Here is a 14,766-nt window from a genome sequence, read left to right on the forward strand (position 1 = left end):
ATGGTATACTGTGACTATGTAATGCTATATAAGCAGACAATAATTATTTTCAGCCGAAACTTTATGTTCCATAAACGCGCGGGAAAATTGGTTTTGCGCATTTCTTATCAACGACAGTTTCCTTGAGCGGTAAAAACAAACATGAAACAGCCGTCAAATTGGCAATTTGGTTCTCGTCCAATAAATAACAATTCCCTTAACTGTATTTCTGTTATGTCTTCCTTAAGATTCGTTTAGCGATATCGGTCCTAGGATGCATCTCAGCTAGGATTGATCTTAGAGAGGAGACTCGTCTTAAGTCCTAAGATGAGTCGTAAGATAAGACGAGTTTTGTGAAATCGGCCCCAGGTTCCTAACCTCTTACAGCCAAGTCACACATTGAACAGGCAACTGACATTACATGTAAGGTCTTTTGCACAATCCAAAATCTGTGTCGGATCTGAGTCGAACCCGGAGATTTCTGGAACTGATTCCACACTAGCACAGGTCCAGCACTTTACACTGGAAAAATTCAGCCCTGCTTGGGACAAGGGTTAAGAAGCTCTACCCATGTAGAAAATCCAAAATCTATGGCTGCCCATGTACAAACTGGTCTAAGTGTGAATGACATGCCTTGTCATCCCATGTTTGAATCGAACTACATGTAGGTTCTGTGAAAAAGGCATTCTGAGGAAACTATATACACTGCAAGCTAAAGGAATCCTCAGAGGGAACAAACAACATTTTCCCAATACTTGACAGAAATTTCTCAAAAACATTTCAAACGAATCAAAAGTTAGATGTGCCTGACATTTTCTCACTCGGAGAGTTGTCTGTAAATTGCCTTACGTGGGCATGGCTCTTAGGGAATACTGCATGCTATCAGCCAGTTCAAATTGTGTTAAGTTTTGTATGGTTCCATTTAAAAGCCTCTGTAATGGTGCGGAAGCTAGGTCAATTTTACTAATGGAGTGTGCAAGTACTTGTAGTTTGAACAAGGCCAAAGTCAAACACCATGCATACATGGTAAGCATACATACATGCATGCATACATACATACACGCATACCTTTGATCTGGTACACGGTACCCTGTGGAGACATGTTAATAATAGGGAACAAAAGATTGTATATGTCTCCACAGGGCAATTTCTATAGGTGAATACGTCTCCACAAGGTCATAGATCTAGATTTCACTCAAAATCTAGGAATTTCCAAGGTATGTTGATCCGTCGCAAATTGAAGTATTTTATGTAAGGGATGTTAAGTCCGAATTTCAGCCCAGGAAATTAATTTTGGTTGAAATAGGGGCATATTGAAACTAGACTTTGAAACTCTAAAATTTTAGTACACAAATTCCAGTATGTGTGTACCTACGCATTGCTAATGTTTGTATGAGAGTGCTGCCAGTGTGGATGGATGGCAGAGAATATGGACCCAAAGACAATGCATGGTTGTTTTCCCATTTTAAAGGATAGAGGACATAGATGCACATATCACATACATTGTATGCATCAAAATCCTGGCCGTGTGATCACTTTACACTCTTGGGAAACCACAGTTATGGCCATAATATTGCGGCAACTATTGTTCAAACTAATCACCATGTATCACCTTGTATGTAGTGACTCTGGAGCTGTTGGCCATACTGGATGCAGTGTGATTTCAGCGTGACAAGCAACGGCGTCCAATCATCAAGCCGCTCATTTTGCACAATCACTCTGGAATTCCATGAAGATAAAGAATACTTTAGAAAAGAAAAATTACGATTTTTAATTTTAACCTTGGTCATTTTATTAGAGATAAATCAGTGAAATCAAAATATTCCTACAGAGCCAAAGTATGAAGCATTATTGGACAATGAAATTGATAACTTTATTTTTGTTTATATTGCATGAGGTATTGATTTACCTTTAAAAACAAGAAGTGTTTTTTTTTTCACTTCATATTTTTAAATTTTCAATGAAAAAAAAATATTTGCATTGCGGGGACACTAGTCAAACTGCTTTTCAATTTGGAAAACCTCACAGAAACTACAGTAACTGTACATGGTCCTTCGGAAATTTCAATTGTTTGAAAACTTATCACTGCCCTTTCACAACACATTTTGAAGCACTCAAAACAAGTTTTGGCTAAAATGTTCTTGACAAGTCTTTACATGTATGTTAAAGCTTTCTACTTATAAAAATGAAATGGCTTGATGATATTTAGGCTGTTTGGAAAGGTAAAATGATAAAAGTAAATTGAATGAGCTGAGTGGGCGTTGAGGATGAGCTATGCTGTACATGTGTCTCCATGGCATTATGATGTAAATTGTGACATTTATGCCTGAAGTTAAAATGCAGCTTGTCAAATCTAACTCATTCTTTATCATGCCTGAAGGGGCATTAGAATCTGAAGTGACGGGATAAAATCTGATCAAGACTACCTAACAAGTCAGGGTCTGGCAGTGATCCAAAAGTTGGGACAGAGAAATTGGAAACAGTACCGCAATAACAAATACTGTTTTTACATTTGGCCTCGTTTTCATAATTTTCCTTTGAGCACCCTGTCAGCATTTGGCTAAAACTGATGAGAAAAGTTTACTCTTTGATAGTCTGCAGTTTGAAGCATAACTTTTCAGCTGTCTTTTTTTTTACCCTAACTCCCTGGGCGTTCTGCTACAACTTCCCGAATCCACCCAAATTCAATTCTGCTCAGTAAACCAATGGCAAATTCTTCAGAGCTCTTCAGACATGTACATTCATAAGGGAATCATGACAACTTGATAAGTGTCTTAATTCCGTTGAGGAATCTTTCCTACATGTACATGATGAACCTTTCTGTAGGCACTTTAGACAGTACAAGAAGATAACAAGAGTTTCTCCAGAGGCAAGACTTTCCCTCTAAAAGAAAATTACAAAAAAAATTGAGATCTTCCGCACACCGGGGATTTGTCCACTTATTTCCCCACGGAACAGACAGCAACAATGCTAAACTAGGTAAAGCTTGGAGCTCTTTTCCCCTTGGCTTGCTAAATGAAATTTCTTCTTACCTGTAGAAGTCCTCATAGGTTCTCCCTTTGTAGTCAACATGCAAACATGCTCTCAGGTCTTCTGGGAACTGGTCTGAAAATGGAAGCAAATCTCTCAATTTCCATCCCACATGGAGCACAGTGCAGGACATACCGGTAGTTACAGAGGTTGTTGAATGCTGAAAGTCGTTTTGTTTTTTATATTTTTTTTATAGTAGAGTAGACCCATATATATCATAATGACAAAGTCCCATTCTTTTGTAATGTGCGTTTATATGTTTATAAAACTGAAATTCATCGAGTAATTTGTTGGTCGGCGAGCGCATAATTGAAATCAACAGTCGTCGAGTTCTTCATAAAATAAGAAAAATCGTGATGTACATTGTAAATAAGCAGGACTCGTTTATACTATGCTGCATCGCGAGTCCTGTTTATTACATGTGTACGTCACGATTTACTATGTTTTGTTTGCTGCCCCCAACGACGACTTTTACACAAATTGCACGTTCGGGTCGAAACAGACCTGAAAAACAGCTCTCAAAAGTACCTTTTTGTACTCATTTCATGACAGACACAATAGTCGTTTTTATTTCATCACACCTTAGGTAACATATACCCGAAAAATGACGGAAATGTCTTCGAGCATTCCACAACTTCTTTAAAGTAATGAAGATTCTATAAATATTTGGAGATCTTGAAACTGTACACAGACATTTGGTACAAATATGTCTTGAGCAAGAAAAAAACTCTATACAATATTGTATAAACACCTACGCGAAAGTTAAATCTCAATAACTGACCAACAACCAAAGACCCATTTACACAGCAAATCAAAAGGTGCTGGTGACCACAGCTTTCACAAATATAGAGCCGTGCCCTATCAGGGCTGGCAATGTTTTTTGTTTTTCTGAATTTTTTTTTTTTTAATCGGATTTATTTGATTTAAATCAGATTTTTTTGATTTAAATCAGATTTTTTTGATTTTTTTAACTTTCAAAATATTGATATGTCTAAATATGTGTCTAAATCTCCCCATGCACCCTCCCACCCATCACTAAAGAGTTTACAGGTTCCAATAATACCCATCATCCACAAAACTCAACAAATTGATAAATGCTTTTCAAAAAAATTGTATTGAATCAGTGATTTAAACAAATACTTGATTTCTTCTACATGTAGTCTACATCATTGGTTCAATAGTACATTAATACTTTAAAGGACACTTTAAAGGTGCATTACTTGAATGAAACAGCTGTATCACACGTTGTGTGTGGATATGAATGAAAACTTGATTTATGGTACCTGTACATGGTATACAAAAAAATACGACACTTCTCCATGGCCAAGTTGATTTCATAAAGGTGCTTCTAATTTCAAAACCGGAGGCACTGATCCTTGTGTAACTTAATGTTTGATTGATGGTCCAAGGTGGAGAACAGAAATCCGGCCTTCACCTTTAAAAGGTTTTATATAAATCTCAAGCTAAATTTGCAGGGAGAAACGTTAGGAATAAGACTTTTTTTAGGAATTGGGACTTTTAATACACCTTTTGATGGTTCATGTCAGCCTACACCAGCACAGTTGATTCACAATATTACTGTACACAGATCAAGGAATGATTAAAGCAAACATGAGTGTGCTCTCTTTAAAATTAAAAACTTTGAAGAAAAACTTTTAAACTCAGATCTTGACTTAATCAAAACAATGATTTTGTGTAATTATGCAAAACCTAAATTGAGTCAATGGTGGTGAAGTAGGGGTGTTTCAATGTGTTTTAACATCTTACACTTTGTAATTAAGTGGAATCAGTTGATTTAAATGATTAAAATGACCTTGATCAATTGATTTTGCCAAAAATAAGATTTTTACAAAAAAGTGATTTAAATCATTGATTTCTATTAAAAAAATCATTTGATTTAAATTGCGATTTAAATCAGTGATTTAAATCAACGTGATTTAAATCAGCCAACCCTGAAATATATCAAATACTTAAATGCTCAAACACCTTCATATTCAAACAGCTTTTTCAATTAGAATGATCAAAATGTAGAGGCTTGGTTTTATTATATGTCAAATGCGATATTTTTTCAGGACTCACTTTTGCTAGTTTAAATACAGGGTGAGTCAGAAAGGAAACCTAAATGTCAGGACCATTTTTTTTAATGAAGTTCTGCATGTAGCACTTTCAAAATCTAGGCCATGAAAGCCCAATTAATCAGCTTTCTTTTAGTACAAGAATCATTCAAATCAATCGTGTACTTTTCAAGTTACGGAATTTGAAACACAAAAACCCTTTTAATATTCTGTCCACAGATTACAAAAAAAGGTAAGTGTTCTTTCAGCAAAACGAAAACAATTCACATACATCTGAATTGTTTTCGTTTTGCTGAAAGAACACTAACCCGTGGAAGAAACTCAACCGGAAATTCAAATCTCGGCAGTTGCTGTTTAAATTGTTCATAAAGGTTCGCTCGATAATACTGCCACATCGGTGCGTCAATAGAGCAAGACACAAGTGTGTACAGTGCAGAGTTGTAATGACTCGAGTCAATGACTCGAATAGAGTCAGACTCAAGTCACAGTTTTTGGTGACTCGACTCGACTAATTCGCTGTTTCATCATTGGCTTTGGGCGATTTCTTATAAAGCTCTTGGATTTGAACGCTGGCTAAACTTATGGTCCCTTTTTATAAATTTTGGTATATAGTGTTAAAATATTCGTGACTCGAACTGACACGAGCTAAATATTTGACTCGACTCGACTCGACCTTTTGACCTAATGACTCGACTCGACTCGAGTCACTTCTTTAAAATGACTTGACTCGACTCGAGTCACTTCTTTAAAATGACTCGACTAGACTCCAGTCACAAAAATCAGTGACTCGTTACAACTCTGGTACAGTGAGCTTTACGGCTTTATGGTGTACATTGCAACTTTCACGAGTGACATAAATGTGAAACATGTTTTGTTTTCCCATGTAGCCTGGTTTTCGTTTTTAAAATCCTCCACAATGACATTCAAAACCTTTCTTTTTTATTGTCTGAGAAGTCACTTCGTAATTTGTAAAGTTGGTTGCGGGTACCTGATTCCATAATCTGGAACCGTTTCCTGACATTAACGGTCGGGTACTTGGGTACCTGGTTCCGATGTACAGCCCTAGTATCAATTCTAGTGCTGACTGGGTTTGTAACATGTACATACATCGAAGAACTTCTTCCTATCTCCTTTTTTTTCAGAATGCGCAATTGGCAATGAGCCAAGTCATCACATACAGTTTGACAGAATCTGCTTCAGGCTGGTTTTACTGTCATCCATCTGTTATTACAAGAGAGGCAAAATGTCTCTAACGGTATTTCTTACCTCCGGATTATGTTGCATGACCAGAGATGACAAACAAGGAACTGCACTTAATCCAAAAATGTTTTCATGACACAGAAACTCTCACCAGAATTGTGTTTGCATTTTTAAAATCCTCCACAAATGACATTCGAAACCTTTCTTTTTTATTGTCTGAGAAAGTCACTTCGTAATTTGTAAAGTTGGTTGCGGGTACCCGATTCCATAATCTGGAACAAGTTCCTGACACTATAACGGTTGGGTACTTTGGTACCTAGTTCCGATGTACAGCCCTGGTATCAATTCTAGTACTGACTGGGTTTGTTACATGTACATACATCGAAGAACTTCTTCCTATCTCCTTTTTTTTTCAGAATGCGCAATTGTATTGGCAATGAGCCAAGTCATCACATACAGTTTGGCAGAATCTGCTTCAGGCTGGTTTTACTGTCATCCATCTGTTATTACAAGAGAGGCAAAATGTCTCTAATGGTATTTCTTACCTCCGGATTATGTTGCATGACCAGAGATGACAAACAAGGAACTGCACTTAATCCAAAAATGTTTTCATGACACAGAAACTCTCAACTAGAATTGCGTTCTCAGTATTTTGCACGTTAAAAAAGTAATCCATTATATCCCTTCTTTCCTGGTTGGCTTAAAGCATTCAGTAATCCCATCAAACAATAATGTAAGAAATCTGAACCTAATAATACCTCAAGTAGTAAAAAAGAAAATGTCATTTTCAATCAGTACATATACATGTACAACTGAGGTACAAGTACATGTAAATGCCAGTAAACCATGTTCTGAGGAAACATGAGATTCAGAGCACTCTTGTAAACCATGTCCAGGGGCGGATTCAGGAATTTTCGCAGGGGGAGGGGGGGTTTCATCAGCAAAAAAATCTGAAAATGTACACAGGTTTTTTTCTCCAGACACTGGGGGAGGGGGGGGGGGGCTGGTACCATATTTCAATAGGGGGCGCTGTTCAAATTCGACGATTTTTAACACTAGATTACAGAATGGTGTACCGTATTTTGAACAGGCAGACATTATACCAGTATAATTTTTTGGGGGTGTCACTGGAAGGGGGGGGGGGTCGACTTATTTTTTAGGAATTTGTATGATAATTTTTTTTTTTTGGACAGAGCTTGGGGTTTTGGGTTTTTTTTTACCCCCAAACCCCCCTCTGGATCCGCGCCTGATGCCGAACGTGGTCTTACTTCAAGTCAAATGGCAGGGGTTTTTTTGTTGGTATTTCGATATATCCACACAGTGTCTACACATCAAATATACCACGGACAAACGTACATAAGTCTACAGGGGATGTGGAAATCAAATTTACAGTCTACAAATTCAATCAAAAAGAAGAATCATACCGGTATTTAGTGCACGTATGCATAAAACATGCCAGATAACATGGTGCAGTCCAAACATTTTCAGTGCTAATTCGATTATGCAATTTCAGGAAATCAAAATAAAGATGTTTTAACCAGTTCGCGTTGGACGACGTGTTAACACGATCTGGCTGTTCTTATACACCGGCACGGCTGACGGGTAAAAACGTCAAGCGTGCCTCGACTCACTTCCGGATGACGTCTAAACACGCTAATCCCCCATTTGTTTTGTACACAAACACAATGTCAGAGAAGTCTGTGGAGGCGGACCGTGTGTTGAACTTGAACAAGGCCGCTGTGCACGGCCTGTTGTGGTACAATTTACGCATGGGCACACCCCGGAGTGTTGAAAAATATGAGGTTGCAGTAAGGAATATTGTACAAATACATACATGTACATTAAAGTATTTGTGGGACTGGCTGTATATCAAAAGCTGGCTGCTATATTTTGCCGTTTTCAAAATCGATACTCCCGGCGCGAACTGGTCAAGCTATTAAAGATGGCAGTATAAATAGCACATAAGTCCGATAAAAACACTATAAAACACTACTCTTTCCTCAAATACACTGTTACCCCTAACATGCTTGCCTAACGATTTTACTTAAATACAGTACATGTATGTTCATAATCCAAAAGTGGACATCACTAAATCTTGGTGTGTGCACATAAGTTGGAACGTACATAGGCTTATTATACAAAATGCACACAATGTCAGGAACTTGGAAACTAAACAAATAATGTTTTGACTTGTGACCTCTCCATAAACCGAGTAAAAAATCAGGAAACCCAAATGGTTGCCCCTGTTTTGTAAAGAGGTTCTGCATGTAGCACTTTTCAGATCTATAGGATTGAAAGCCCATTTAATAAGCATGATTTTAGTAAAAGAATCATTCACGTCGCTCATGTACTTTTCTAGTTATGGACTTTTAATCACAAGCACAGTTTTATGTTGTCCACGGATCACTATAAAGGTACATGTAAGTGATATTTCAGCAAAACGAAAACAATTCACAAAGCAAAAAAACACTCTCTAACCATGATCATACATTTATCATAACCTTTATTTAAACACCTTCTGCTTCCAATGTTAAAACAACATGATTTAAAATATCAAGAGTTTGTAGTCTTGCCCTGCCTTCTACTTTGCTACCCGGAGCCTTATGGGATTATTCTGATATCATTTTCATGATACGACATGGTTTCATTTTACTGAAATATCACGTACCTTAAATGTGATCTGTGGACAAAATTTTAAAAGTGTGTTTGTGTCCAAAACTCTATAAGGCCAAAAAAAAATAATACTTCTGCTTCCGAGTACATGGCATTTGAAAATAGGGTAGGTAGGTAGGGAAATAATTTTTTTTGCAAATTTTTTTGTGTATGAACATATGGAGGCGTCTGCGTGTAGTCAAAGGTAAAAGGTAAAAATTGATGGTTTTTGGTGGTTTTTTCTCATTTTTCCCATAAAAAAATTAAGGTAGGGGCTGTCAGAATAGGGTAGGTACAGTAGGGAAGCTGGAAGCAGAACTATTTGTTTTTTGGCCAAACTCAAAAAGTACATGAGTGATTTGAATGATTCTTGTAATAAAGGAAAGCTTATTAATTGGGCTACCACATCCTAGATCTCAAAAGTGCGTTCATGTGGAACTTCTTTACAAATAGGGGGCGCCATTTGGGTTTCCTTTATTTTTTAATCACCCTGTATGTCAATCTTAAAATTAATGTGGCCTGACGTTGCGAACTTAGCAAGTTCTTCTTCAGAGGCTAAAACAGAAATGACAGAGGTACATGCATTAATATGGGGGTGCACACAAACGTATTTTTATCCTGGAGCAGTGCGGAGGATTTCGAGTATAATCTAGGCCTATATTTGTGCACGGCTGAGCATAAACAACACAAGGTCCGGCCCAAGACCTTGACACAGATCATCCTCCAAAATCAGCCACATATTTTTGCTATATACACTGTAGCCTCAATCCTGCAAAATCCTCTATTTTGCAAAGAGGATTTTGGAGGATTTGGAGGTTAATGATGTAAAGCTGTGCATGAGGTATATGGACAAACTTACCAAGTGTATCAGCGTAATAATAGATTCGAGAGAAGAGAAAAATGGTGACCTCGTTCACAGTGTTCTTCTCTTTCCAATGATTGAAAAGCTCAGCCACAAAACCGTTCACTGACTTCTCCCAAAGCAGATCACCTGAACACAGAGCATATAAATGTACAATGTATCAAATCATGAGACTGGAAATAATTCAACTAATAAATTATAAGTTGCTGTTATCTTGAAAAGTATTCACTGCAATCTATAGCTCCCATTCAGAGCTCACATTTCCGGTAAAAACCAACTCCACTTCAGGGATAGACGTGCAAAATTGTTCTTTACATGTAAGTACAACACATGTATTTTTGGAAGCTCTATGCAAAAAGAAATTCACACGTTGGTGAATCAATAATTCATACCTGACATTCAGAGATTGTTTTAAAGCCTGTTTAGAAAACACATATACATGTATTAAAAATAAACAAGAATCCTGGGGAACAATAAAGAGGGGTAACACTAGGCTTTGTTGCTCAATAATTAACTTGCCTGAAAATTTGATCATAAAAATCACTAGACCAAAACTTAAATCACTAAACTTGGTCCAATTTGTTGATATGGTTATCAGTGTACTTTGTACTAATTATTGAGGGGTCTACATACCGGTTCATCTAACTCTACAATAAAAAAAACTTCTGTCCTCAAAAATCTTCAATAGATTACAAATGTAACCAGGTATATTATCCAAACTAAAACTATCAATTGTAGTTGAGCGGCTTAATTGTAGTTAAGACACCCTCCATCCATTTTGAAACCACAATTTGTACTACTTTCCTTTTGTACATAATTTACAATAGGTTCGTTACCATGCATTTTTAATCACTATACTTTTCACCCTGTAAAGTAGGACTACTGTATGCCCAGAGCTTTCCCAAATGCAGCAAATTATACAATTTTTATCAAACGGAAATATTGTCTAAAACGACATGCATACATGTACCCGGCACATGTGCACATGTATGCAAACCATGTATTTTTTAAAACTAACTGTACGAGCATATTTCAAGCATTTCTAACCTATTTGCTTAAATATAGAAGGTTCAAAATGCTGACAATCAGTTCAGGCCATTCCACTAAACGACTTTGCAACCTCAAAGTTAAATGACAGAAATCACGCAACATTTTTATTTTTTGAGGAAATTTTAACTCAATTGTGCTAGCTCACAGGTACATTTAGACTTGGTTGGACTGATTAAATTTTTTTTAAGTACGTACCGGTATGCACACTGGATCCTATAACATCTTTTCATTTTTTGGATGAATTTCATATTTACAAATTCATAAACTTGTTGCCTCATATTGGCATGACTGACTTCATTTGACATTTAGTGAATCCCCTTTACCACATTTATAATGATTGAAACTTACTTAAAGAAAACTGTAGAGAAAATGAAAACATAATTCTTTGAAATTATACATACATGTATGAGCAAACTTGCATTTTCTCAGGCACAGAAATATTTTTTTAAATCTAATATTAAAACCACTGATGATACTGTATATATTCTAAACCAACATCAATGAAGCAATTAATTCTAGAACTTTGAGATTCCAAGTACTGTAACTACCATAGAGCTATATTAAATTACTAGAGCGCTAACTCCTCATTCTGCGCGCGGAGACGCTTTGAAGCCGTCCTGGGTGCAGACATTTTGATTTCATGTGCGTGTTTGTAGAACATAATGAAATTAGATGGATTGATTTTGAAAGTGTACTCTACATGCAACGCGCAAGTAGAACATACGCGAACAACTTAAGAGCGTCATTGACGGTTTAAAAAAACGTTATGGCAAAAAGCATCTGCAGCGAATACGCGCACGCGTTGAGCTGTTTGCGTAGAGCAAAATGACACGCTCATTTGCTGATCGTGCGTTTCGGTTTTGGGCGTATTGGCTTCGATAACGCACCGGTTTGGAATACAAATGCAGATATGCAAATAGCCGTACAAAATTTCTAGGTCTCCGTACATGTAGGTTTGTGCACAAACATGGATGCGCCCAGCAGGCATTACTTTGTACACGAAGTTAGCGCTTTAGTAATGTAATAATAGCTCTATGGTAATTACAGATATAATTACATTGTATTTTGTACATGTACATGCACAGATGACATTACTGAAGTTCAAGAACACACAATATCACATCCTCATCAAGTCAATGAAACTGATGAATCACAAAAAAAGAGGTTTTTTCACACAAAACCATGTACATGTAATACAAGTACATGTATGTATGTACATGTATACACATGTGCATTTTATAAGAAATTTTTAAATAAATATTATCGATTAAAGAAATTATTTGGAAATTTACAATGAAAAAAAAAACAGGAATGTAACAATGATGTGAGCTGTACTAACATTGTACAATATCCATTTGTAAATATCCACATTTCTGTGGGAATGTAGCAATGCCAAATTCATGACTCAATATCTAGAAGTGCTCAACTTGAGTATAAAGGATGACTTAGCTAAACAATGCTGAAACGTTACTTGAGCCTCAAGACCCCTGTTTTTGCAGCGTTTCCATGACAACTGATCAAACAGAAATGTTTTGCCAACCGGGAGATGCTAAAGAAAAAAATCCTTTCAGGGGATACAGAACTTTGTTGATTGTTGAGAAAAAAATCTGATGTCAGGCTTACAGTAAGCCCTTCCAGATGAAATTTCAGACCACTTCATTTTTGCGACAATTTCTTGCAAGTAGCTCTGGCTGGCTAATCTGACAATATCCTGTTTTCAAGAACAGAATTTTCTGCAGAAATATCTGAATGTACATTGTACACATGTATTTCAGGTGCAGCCTTTTTTTTCAAATTTGCTTCTGTTGCGACCAATTCTTCTATGTCAAAGAGAATTTTTTATTTAAAGGATTAAAATTTTGTAATGCAGTGGCTGATAGACGTACATGTATGTACATAGTATGTACATGTACATGGTTTCTTTTATACAGTAGGTAACAATTATTAAGCCCATAAAATATGGCTGTGTTTAAAGGGCAAGTAGCAACAAGTCACTCCTTCATTGTCTTAATTAAGATTTTAGACTTATCTAATTTGCTGCTTAAAGGGACACTAGGTCCTGGAACAGCCCCATTGGGCTACAAAACACACTTTGAACGAGATTATGTTAAACGGAAAGAACATTTAAAACTAGGATAGAAACATCCACACAACTACGTGTATCCTCTAAAAACTGGGCGTTTTTGTGTTATTCCTGTATTTTGCGTGAGAGCACGAATTTCGGGGTCCACTTTTGCCTTTGCGACCCCATAAATTCGAGCCGTTTGGATGCTAGTTGTGATTTATTTCGTATGCGTAAAGTGTTCGCCTTTGCGAACGTTGAAGAAACCCCACTTTTTTTTTGCATTGGTGATTGGTCACCGCTGTTCCCGAGACACACAACATGTATATCGTACACTGTAAGAGAACGACACGAAAAACGTATTTGTACTCCATCGTGTCCGATGTAAACAATCAGGTTTTTTTGTCTTTTCTCGGGAACGGTAAGACATTAGGTTGGTTTCCTTTCAACCACATGTTTGAAATAGGATAAGTAAAAAATCCACAACATGAAATTTTCGGGGATTTCAGGACCTAGTGTCCCTTTAATGTGGGCTGAATTTTTAGTGTCTATGTGTAACTGGATATAACTAGAAAAGAAAAATGGGCATACAATCATGACAATGTACAAAATTAAATTTTGCTTTTACAGAGATGACAAATTGACCAAAACCATCCCATCAGTCATGTAACTTGATACAACTATCAGGGACATCAGTGGATTCTGACATTTCTACCTGGCCTGAGGTACAAAGGAAAAGTATACACACATGAATGCTGCCAATGTGGCATTTACATCTTGAAAAAAACACTTAAATGCGGCAATTGACAGTAGGTGTACTGCTTCTGAATGTTGATTGGATTTAAAGGTATAGGGTATCATTTGTAATTTGTGCATTTTGTTCGTTTGAAGCAACAAAAGTGTTCAAAATCTAATGAAGGATACTGAACAACTAACCTGATGAAGTTTCAGCTCAGCTTCAGCTGTATATTCCGAGAAAAACAGCATTCTAGGATCTCAATTTCAAATCAAAAGTTGCTGAATCATGTTTTGAATTGGGCATGAATCCAGCGTACGAGACACGTTCTCACTGAGCCGATTGCAGCTACGCAATGTCGCGCACCGATCCGACGAATTATAACAACCGCGCGCGCGTGTGCGTCGTGCCAATGCTTGCGCGCGCTTCGCCGAATAACAAAACAAACTACTAATATAAATTTTCCTACGGTGCGTCTTAAGACGCACCGTTGGAAAGGCCTGCTTTCGTTGATTACTTCAAAATGACAGCTTGCCAGAAAGAATAATTTCACAGGGAGTTTAGTCCCCTTACTATCTTTCAACCAAGTATGTTTTTCAACAATAATTACGTCAGTTACTTTTCAGATTGCTGCAAATGATGGACTATAGCTTTAACTAGTCACAGTGCTTACTATGTGTGCCATCTTACTGTCAGTGACTAGCCGAAACAGGAAAAATGGATTGACTTTTTTGACTGTCTGTGGCTGGTCAAACAGAGGGTTGCAACAACATGATGTTCCGTACAGTATTAGGAAGCATAATATATACATGTATGGCAAAGATCAACCATTGCATGGTTTGTACAAAGAATGGTTTGCAATAATGAAAAACCAAACTTACTGTAAGCATCGTCGATATATCGATATTACTCGATTATTTGATATTGTTTTGATATCGATATCACCGATAGCAATTTTTTATCTATCGCAATATCAAAATTTTCGTTGAGGAATGATATCGACAACATAAAAAATGTGTCAGATTATTGTCAAAATATGTCTCCTGTTTGTGCTTTTACTTTGTATTTACATATAATGTTTGCTGTACATGAAATAAAACTTGGTGCTAAGTGGCGTTGT

General features: G+C 36.9%; 1 protein-coding gene across 2 annotated transcripts in view; it reads right to left on the reverse strand.

The window, feature by feature from the left end:
- LOC119729183 (GATOR complex protein DEPDC5-like) overlaps positions 1 to 14,766 on the reverse strand; it is a 70,086-nt gene that overhangs the window by 46,107 nt on the left and 9,213 nt on the right. For both annotated transcript variants that reach the window (XM_038201734.1, XM_038201725.1), the window contains exons 6-8: positions 9,796 to 9,927; positions 3,012 to 3,084; positions 1,592 to 1,698 (exon numbers count right to left, since the gene is read on the reverse strand). In XM_038201734.1, coding sequence (XP_038057662.1) covers positions 1,592 to 1,698; positions 3,012 to 3,084; positions 9,796 to 9,927 — 312 coding nt within the window. The remainder of the gene's footprint in view (positions 1 to 1,591; positions 1,699 to 3,011; positions 3,085 to 9,795; positions 9,928 to 14,766) is intronic.

The sequence above is a fragment of the Patiria miniata genome, unplaced genomic scaffold (assembly GCF_015706575.1).
Source record: "Patiria miniata isolate m_02_andy unplaced genomic scaffold, ASM1570657v1 HiC_scaffold_1, whole genome shotgun sequence".
In the NCBI taxonomy this organism is placed as follows: Eukaryota; Metazoa; Echinodermata; class Asteroidea; order Valvatida; family Asterinidae; genus Patiria; species Patiria miniata.